This window comes from Pseudophryne corroboree, chromosome 11, assembly GCF_028390025.1.
Source record: "Pseudophryne corroboree isolate aPseCor3 chromosome 11, aPseCor3.hap2, whole genome shotgun sequence".
Classification (NCBI taxonomy): Eukaryota; Metazoa; Chordata; class Amphibia; order Anura; family Myobatrachidae; genus Pseudophryne; species Pseudophryne corroboree.
Genome location: NC_086454.1, coordinates 328,189,955 through 328,199,820, shown reverse-complemented (window position 1 = coordinate 328,199,820; position 9,866 = coordinate 328,189,955). Strand labels below are relative to the sequence as shown.

General features: G+C 46.3%; 1 protein-coding gene across 1 annotated transcript; it reads left to right on the top strand.

Annotated features, from left to right (window-relative positions):
* Positions 1 to 1,603: 1,603 nt before the first annotated feature.
* Positions 1,604 to 9,588, top strand: LOC134970237 (phospholipase A2, minor isoenzyme-like). The gene is made up of 4 exons (XM_063946236.1): positions 1,604 to 1,787; positions 3,944 to 4,103; positions 5,356 to 5,483; positions 9,120 to 9,588. Exons 1-4 carry the CDS (start codon positions 1,751 to 1,753, stop codon positions 9,239 to 9,241), a joined length of 447 nt encoding a protein of 148 aa, XP_063802306.1. The 5' UTR covers positions 1,604 to 1,750; the 3' UTR covers positions 9,242 to 9,588.
* Positions 9,589 to 9,866: the final 278 nt, after the last annotated feature.

The following is a 9,866-nucleotide window of genomic DNA, read 5'->3' as shown; positions in this document are numbered from 1 at the left end:
ATAAAGAGCAACAGGGTCTGGTATAATGTGAATAAGGAGCAATTTAGTGTGATGTAATGTGAATAAGGGGCTCTACTGTGAGGAGTAATGTTTATAAGGTAAAGTGATACTACTGTGGGATGTAATATGAATTATGGACACTATTGCATGATCAAATGTGAATAAAGTTGAAGTACTGTGTGGCGTAATTGGAATTGGGGTTACTATTGTGTGGCCATGCCCCTTGCCAGCAAAAACACACCCCTTTTTGGGCTGTGCGCCAAATGTGCGAACTGTTCCTATTTAAAATATAGGGGGTACAAACACCAAAATAAGGACTGCTATGGGTGAGGGGTGATGGTGCTGGGAAAAAGGTGCAAGGTCAGAGGCGGAACCAGCGGTGGTGCTAGGGGGCACCAGCCAAAATCTTGCCTAGGACATCATATTGGTTAGGGCCGGCTCTGCACATTGGAGGTATGACTGCCAGCTGTCTATGTACGGGGTAATGTTTACCGTTACTGCTTCACAACACTGAGGTCATGGGTTTGTCCCCCCCCCCCCCGCCCTGTGTGGAGTTTGTATATTCTCCCCAAACTTGCATGGGTTTCCTCCACAATCCATATATATACTGGTAGATTACCTGGATCCCCACAAAAAAATGAACCCTAGTGTGTAACTATGTATGTGTGTTTGGGCGACTGGATGGGCCAAGTGGTTCCTAAATGACGTTTCTATGGGATAGTTCACTAACCCTCTAAGGTTTCCTGGTAACCATTGTTGGTTGTGTTATTTTAATGAAGCAGAAAATAATAAGGTGTAATTCCAGATTATGGGGTCTCTTTATTACAGACCACTTTTACACAGGGTACTTAGTAATCTGTATGGCTGTATACTGCAACTATACAGAACGTTGTGCCACTGTAATTACCTGCGAAGGGTGCGAGATGCCGCTGCCGCAGAGTGTAGACATCAGCAATGGCACCCGAATTCGCCCCCCTTTGCGACCCCTTCTAGTACCCGATTCCCCATTTTTGCTCCCAACATTATGGGGCTGTGAACAAAAATTGGTAAGTCGGTGGTACCGTAAGTGCGGCATACAGCTGCACTTACACCTGCAAAGACATCATTTGTAATTGGATTGACCCCATGGAATCCTCATGTAATTAGTAGTAAAATCAGTGGTCTGTGTGAGCACTATGGTCAGTAAAATAGAGATCCGACAGAATGCTCCATGGCATTTGCAAAATTGCACATGCCTGACCCGAAAGGCCATGTATGGTTATACTTTAGCTGAGACTGACTACGCATGTGTGAGAGTGAGACAGAAATAATTCCCCCGTCCCCTGTTGGCATTCTCATTGTCAGGAAGCCGATGTCGGTCATGTGACCGTCGGCATCCCAGCCGCCGGTAAACTGTATAACACCCTTTATGGTATCAAACTTGGGGATAAAAGTAGAGAAGTGAGCCAGTGGAGAAGCTGTCCATGGCAACCAATCAGCTGCTCTGTATACTTTTGTAGTATGCAAATTATAAATGTTACGTCAATGCTGATTGGTTGCCATGGGCAACTTCTCTGCTGGCTCACTTCTCCACTTTTATCACTGCTTATTAGTACATGTCCCCTACTCTACTCTACCAAGTTGTGTATGCCAGGTACTAGTAACCCCCTCTCTGAGTACACAGGAAACACACTGTTCCATAACCTGGTGCCAAGGTCACCACCTGATATAAGACGAATGTGTCCCATCGTACAAGCCTTAATCTATCATCATGGGTCCTTGTGTGTTCCTGTCTCTGCTCCTCGCTGGTAAGACTGCTGAAGGGAGATGGACAATTCCATCTTTTTACTTTAATACTTTGGAATTAAAAAACTATTTAGCTTTTGCACATACGTAGCTGTTTGGGAGAATGAATTCACAACATGGTTTGTCCAGGTTCCAGTCTACACCCTCTACAAAGATTTGCCCATACTTGCCTACCTGACCCTCTCCATGTGGGAGAAAATGCTCTGTTCCTGGACTTTCCTGGTAATGTATGATTGCCATTCACCTGTGGTGAAACGCCTTTCTTATCAATTAACTAGCTCACCACAGGTGATGGCAATCATACATTACCAGGAAAGTCCAGGAACAGAGCATTTTCTCCCTCATGGAGAGGGTCAGGTAGGCAAGTATGGATTTGCCTCTAGATTTGCTCAGTGAATTATTAGTAGTGCTAGATTAGTGTTATGGTGAGCAGTGTATATACTGGATGGTGCTTTGCGTGTTACACATTGGTGCAGTATGACATCTTTACATTATGATATTTTGCTGTATATAGTGATTACTGTATTACTTATATGTAAATCAAGTAGTCACAGTATGTCTGGCAGACCACTTATATTTTAGCAGTTTTCACAGTGTTCCAATAGCAAAAGTGTTGCTACCATAATAAGGATCAATATGATGTATTGTATTTCCATATATCTGTGAAGATGACCTACACAGTACAGGCGTTATAGTTACATAGTTAGTGAGGTTGAAAAGAGGCAAAATGCCCATTGGGTTCAACCTGTATTCCGTGTTAAGCTGTTCATAATATAATGTGCCTGCTGAAGTAATGGTTTAGTACCAATTGACAACTATGTTTCTTACCACTCCCAGATAATTTAATTTCAATATATTAAATGCTATAACCCTGGATACATTTTCCAGTTAGAAATTTGTCCAATCCGTTTTCAAATGCATTTACAGAATCTGCCATTATTACATTCTCCGGCAGGAAATTCCAAATCTTTATTGCCCTTACCGTGAAGAACCCTTTCCTACGTTGTGTTTGGAATTTTCTCTCCTCTAGCCTCAGCGAGTGCCCACGTGTCCTATACAGAGTTCTTTTAATAAACAAATCCCCTGCTAACTCCTTGTAATGACCCTTTACATATTTGAAGATATTAATAATGTCTCCTCTTAGTCGCCTCTTTACTAGTGTATACAGATTTAACCTAGTAAGTAGTAAGCCTTTCCTCGTACTCCAGTGACTCTAACCCTTTAATCAATTTAGTAGCTTGTCTTATAGTTATAGCATACCTCCTAACACCGGGGGTCTCCAGAGTGTGAGGGAGACAGGGAAGTGCACACGGATGCATGTGCAAGACCTGGGTATGCGTGTTCAGAACACACATTTTCTCACTGCAGCACACCAAGGAGCAGCGATCCCACTTACAGTTTGTTTCCACTGTACACGGAAATTTGGTTATGACCAAGAATAGTGTTTGCACTTCCACCCCTCCACCCCCCCCCCATCCGATCACTGAGAAGGTTTAGTCTTAATATCTGCTGCATTGTTTTCTGTTTTGTTAGCTTTCAACATGTGTAGACCATCTTTGACAGTGAATTTAAGGGGAATATGTGTTGTGATGTATTGTATCCCACTTCTAACACCAATGGGGGTCATTCCGGAGTTGATCGCTCGCTAGCAGTTTTTAGCAGTCGTGCAAACGCTAAGCTGCCTCCCACTGGGAGTGTATTTTAGCTTAGAAGTGCGAACGAAAGGATCGCAGAGCGGCTACGAAAAAAAAATTGTGCAGTTTTAGAGTAGCTTCAGACCTACTCAGCGCTTGCGATCTCTTCAGATCATTCAGTTCCGGATTTGACGTCACAAACACGCCCTGCGTTTGCCCAGCCACGCCTGCGTTTTTCCTGGCACGCCTGCATTTTTTCCAACACTCCCTGAAAACGGTCAGTTGACACCCAGAAACGCCCCTTTCCTGTCAATCACTCTGCGGCGGCCATTGCGACTGAAAAGCGTCGCTAGACCTTGTGTAAAAATACATTGCCCGTTGTGAAAGTACGTCACGCGTGCGCACTGTGCCGCATACGCATGCACAGAAGTGCCGCTTTTTCACTTAATCGCTGCACTGCAAACATTTTTTACTAGCGATCAACTCAGAATGACCCCAATATTTCTAACACTATTTCCCATCAGTGTCGGCGGTCTCCGCTCATCCTGGGCCCAGGAATCTCCTGCAGTTCCGGAAAATAATAAAGTGCATTATACCTAACAGCAAACCCCTGGATGAGTACAATGGATACGGCTGCTACTGCGGACTTGGGGGCTCTGGTATCCCAGTGGATGAACTTGATAAGTAGGTTTTCAAACATACTTGGAGTTTTAACTTCGCTATTTCCATTATTCCCTTATGCTGAGTCACACATGCGCACAGCAAGGTTCTAGTAAACCCATACTACTTATTGTACATAAAAAAATGTCAGTATTCTTAGAGGTTTTTTAGAAATGAAATAATAAAATGTACATACTGTATAAAAAGTATAGTAAATTACACATAAAATACAACTCACACAGTAAAGCTGGCAAAAGGTATATAAAATGATTTATTTATAAAGAGGCCTAGACTGTACACTCTCCATTGGTTAACCAAGCCTCTGTGCCCCCCCACTGGTGGCTGACCACGCCCCTAAGCATTGTCCCTTACCACTGCATTCACCCAGTGGGCCCGTCATATCCCAGTCCGACATTGGGGGTCATTTCCGACCCGATCGCTCGCTGCAGTTTATCGCAGCGCAGCAATCGGGTCGGGATTACGCATGTGTCGGCGCCGCAGTGCGCCGCTGCATGCCGGATGGCCGAAGGCCGTCGTTTCCCTGCGATCGCCTCTGCCTGATTGACAGGCAGAGGCGGTCGGTGGACGGGAGGGGGCGGCACGGCGGCGTTTGGCCACCATTATGGGGTCGCGGCGTGGCTGCGGGCCAGGGAGCGACGAGTAGCTCCCTGCCAGCACGCTAAAGCTGCACTGGCCAGGAGCTTCTCCTAAAGTGCAAAAGCATCGACTCTGTGCGATGCTTTTGCACTTCTGCGCGGGGAGGGGGGGGGGGGGGGGCGGCACTGACATGCGGGGCGGGATAGCCCTGTACTAGGCATCCCCCGGCATGTCTATTGTCATGATCGTAGTCCTGCAAAATTTTGCAGGGCTACGATCAACTCGGAATGACCCCCACTGTACATGATTATGGCATGTAATCAAATATTGGCAAACAGGAAATACAAGGCGGGTGTGAGGGTTAGGGTCAATGTTAATTATGGTAACATCAAAACCATGAGAATGGCTGGCTTATCACTCTACCAGGAACTCTGCCCCTAGCTATGGAGGCACCAATAAATGTCTCGTTGGATGAGGCTGCAGAGACTTCCAAGTGCAAGAAGGTTGTTAAGAAAAGAAATTAGAACAAAACCAAGTGAAATGTCATTAGAAACATACCAAGAGAAGTGATTAGATGAAACCAGACCGGAACGCATGTGTGAGGATGGTCCTACAGCCCACAATGTCAGCCATTGGTGGAATTCCACATGTGACATCTCTGCTCTTTTCTTACATGCAGGTGCTGTGAGATCCATGACAACTGCTATTCAGAATACAAGTCCATTAAGAACTGCAACATAATATTTGACAACCCTTATACAGAGTTCTACTCCTACACCTGTTCTGATAACACCGTGACCTGTGCAAGTAAGGGCTATTGCAATGCAGACCTCACACAGTGGGGGTCATTCCGAGTTGATCGCTAGCTGCCGTTGTTCGCTGCGTAGCGATCAGTGTAAAAAACGGCTAATCTGCGCATGCATATGCACCGCAATGCGCACGTGCGACGTACGGGTACAAAGAGCTTTGTGGTTTTGCACAGGTTCTAGCAACGTTTTCAGTCGCACTGTCGGCTGCAAGAAGATTGACAGGATGGGGGCGTTTCTGGGTGGCAACTGACCGTTTTCAGGGAGTGTTTGGAAAAATGCAGGCGTGCCAAGGAAAACGCAGGCGTGTCTGGGCAAACGCTGGGCGGGTGTGTGACGTCAAAAGCCGTCCCTCCAACGTTAGAATTATCGCACACGAAGAGTAACTACAGGGCTGGTCTTGTTTTGCACAAAATATTTTTGCAGGCGCTCTGCTGCACAAGCGTTCGCACTTCTGTAAAGCGAAAATACACTCCCCAGTGGGCGGCGACAATGCGTTTGCACGGCTGCTAAAAACTGCTAGTGAACGAACACCTCGGAATGACCCCCAGTGTACACAATGCATAACGTATGACATTCCAGAGGAGGATGATTACAGGCAGCCTTATAGATAAAATACCACTGGTTATATAGCTGACAAGAGAACCTTTCAGTAATGCAAATACGTGAATCTATAGAATGTGCAGTTTTAGGCTATGTTTGCACCATTCCTTCCATTTCTGAATGTTACATTGATAATACTTTTGTAAGTCGATATAGATTCATTGTAAGTTTTTGCTACCAGGCAGGATGTGGGTCTGTAAAATAAGTTTTTATCTAATTCACTTTGTTGAGCTGCAAATACACAATTTGATCTGACGGCTCTGCCACACACCTACGCAGTCAGATCTGAAATTAGCACTGTACTCTGGACCTGATTTATGTTTGCAAGTAAAGCAAAATATCAAACAACAGGGCAAAACCATGCCGGACTGCAGGTGGGGCTGATGTAACATGTGCAGAGAGAGTTAGATTTAGGTGGAGTGTGTTCAAACTGAAATCTAAATTGCAGTGTAAAAATAAAGCTGTCTAACATTTGTGGGCTCCATGCAAAAGCAGCCAGTATTTACACTGCACAGAAAAAAAAAGAACCAACCCAAATCTAACTCTCTCGGCACATGTTACATCCGCCACACCATGGTTTTTCCCAGTTGCTTGCTTTTTTGCTTTCCTTCCAAACATGAATCAGGCCCTCTGCCATGTGTGCATACACAGCCAGATCTGCGCCCATCACCATCACAGGGCAAGGCCACCTAGCATGTCAGAGGGCGCCTCCCAAAGCGTCCGCAATTAGATTGAGGACGCATCGGAACTAAGGTTGACCCCTGGCAGGTCAGTTCAGGCGGCTGGCTGACATTTTTTTCCCTCAGAACTGCTGCATGTGAGGCCACACAGCCGCCCCAAAAATAGTATCTGGCCCGTCCCACCCACGCAACAGCGCACCCCTGGCAGCCACCACTGCCAATCACATTGCGGTCGCATCCAGCGGGGATGCAACCGCAATGTGTGTGTCCGTGCACATTGAATGCGGCCGCTGCGTGTGCGCAGTTTTCCAAAATCGGCAAATTGCCCTGCAGGCCGCACTAGCGGCTGAGTCTGAGTGACACCCATACTCGGCCCAAATGACATCTGATAGATCCTGCTTTGATGTTGGATTGCTTAATCGAAGCTGGATCGCTGGATCCCTGGATCGAAGCCAATTATGTATAAATAAGCTTAACTGGCTGCCACATTTACAGATGGAACTTTCTGATAACAATGTGAATGCATTGCCTAATCTGTCTCCTGCCTCCTATAGACGGGAGCCGGTCTCTAGGTCGACAGTAACTAGGTCGACAGTTACTAGGTCAACCGCTATTGGTCGACAGTAACTAGGTCAACAGGGTCTCTAGGTCGACAGGGACTGTAGGTCGACATGTTCTAGGTCGACAGGTCAAAAGGACGACATGAGTTGTTCACAATTTTTTTCTTTTTTGAACTTTTTCATACTGAACGATCCACACAGACTACGATTGGGAATAGTAACCGGAAGCATGGCGAGTGAAGCGAGCCATGCGAGAGGACACGGTGCTCTAATTGGGGTTCCCGGTCACTGTACAGAGAAAACGACACCAAAACCCACCCATAAAAAACTCATGCCGACCTTTTGACCTGTCGACCTAGACCATGTTGACCTAGAGACCCTGTCGACCAATAGTGGTCGACCTAGACACTGTCGACCTAGTTACTGTAGATCTTCCATACCACACCCCTTATATACATACAATGGCAGAGGTAAGTAATACGGTATCCGGACTCCAGGTCGACAGCAAAAAGGTCGACACACCTTAGGTCGACGTCAATTGGTCGACACACCTTAGGTCGACATGGACAAAAGGTCGACAGGAACAAGGTCGACATGGAAAAAGGTCGACATGACTTTTTCACGATTTTTTTCTTTTTTGGAACCTTTTCATACTTAACGATCCACGTGGACTACGATTGGAACGGTAAAGTGTGCCGAGCGAAGCGGTAGCGGAGCGAAGGCCCCATGCCCGAAGCATGGCGAGCGAAGCGAGCCATGCGAGGGGACGCGGTGCACTAATTGGGGTTCCCGGTCACTCTACGAAGAAAACGACACCAAAAAAACATAAAAAACTCATGTCGACATTTTTCCATGTCAACCTTGTTCCTGTCGACCTTTTGTCCATGTCGACCTTTTGTCCATGTCGACCCAAGGTGTGTCGACCAATTGGTGTCGACATAAGGTGTGTCGACCTTTTTGCTGTCGACCCTCAGTCCCAGACCCAGTAATACAGAGCAAAGAGAATACAAAGGTACATTAAATACACAACAATAGTATCTTATAGAATCTGGAGAGAACGGCGAGTATTTTTCTAGTTAGTTATGGAACACTGAACATACATATATATATATATATATATATATATACTAGTGCAATTCATAGTGCCACTTCCAGGGCAGTAATACAGTATATGCTTTCTACTATAGTGCCCACAGTCTAGTGTATGTACACTGGAGACAGGAGGAGAGGGGGCATCAGGGGGTACGGATTAAGGGGGGGCCGGCAGCAGAGCCGGATTAAGGGGGGGCCCAGCGGGTACGTACCCCGTGCCTCACAGTTTTAGGGGGCCCCCGCGGCTGGAGTAGCTCTGTCCCAGCTCTGAAGCTCCCCCGTCCTGCCAGTAACAGCAGCAGCATTGTGCTACAGTCAGCACACGCTGCTGCGTGTTGGCAGGTCTGTGGTGTTACAGGGAGGCAGCAGTCTCCCTGCTTTCTTCTGCCTGTGCGGGTGTGTAGGGGGGAGCGACCACCTCCTCTGGATTTACCCCTAGCTGAGGGGCCAAAATCCCATAAAAAAAAAAAAAAAATCCCCGGAATTTGCATAAGGGGGCGAGAATTTGCATAAGAATGGCGAGTATTTTTCTAGTTAGTTATGGAACACTGAACATTACTAGTGCAATTCATAGTGCCACTTCCAGGGCAGTAATACAGTATATGCTTTCTACTATAGTGCCCACAGACTAGTGTATGTACACTGTAACAGTGGTAGCTCTCTCAGCCTGGCTCATATGTATTGTGTTTTTCTTTCATGTAGGCAAAAACAACCCGTGTGAAATGCACATATGTGATTGCGACAGGAAGGCTGCACGCTGCTTCTCCCAAGCCACCTATAATGAGCAATTCAAGAACATGGATAAGAAAAAGCACTGTCTGTGAACGAAGAAGGACATACAGAAGCTGACGCGTTTCACTATGACACTACCCTCTCTATAACACGTAGTGCGGCTGTGACAGCAATACCTTCTGCGCTACAAGGGTTATATTTACTAAAGTGCGGGTTTCTAGAAGTGGAGGTTTTGCCCAAGCAGCTAATCATACTCTAGTTATTATCTCCTAGAAGGTGCTATATAAATGATACGCAGAATCTGATTGGTTGCTATAGGCAACATCTCCACTTCTAAAAACCTGCACTTTAGTAAATATTCCCCCAAGTCTCTACCACAATTTCAGCCCCTCTTGGTGATCACATCAGCCGATAACACACTCTCTGCTCCATCAATAAATGAGGTATAACTATATCTCCATGCAATCGGTATTGTTTTTTCCTGAGTCTGTAGTGCCCTATAGCTCTCAGTCTCAGCTGTTACTCATAGCCAGATTAAGGGGGAGTGGATGCAGGGCATACTGTACTCCGGACCCCCTTTGTCATGGGGCCCCCTGGCCAGAGCAGACTGACATCACTAGCTTTACCTCTTAAGCAGCAGCAGAACCAGCAGCCAGAATGCGAGCAGGACAATATGCAGTGCAGGTAGAGACACAGGAATATCATGTTTCATGAGCT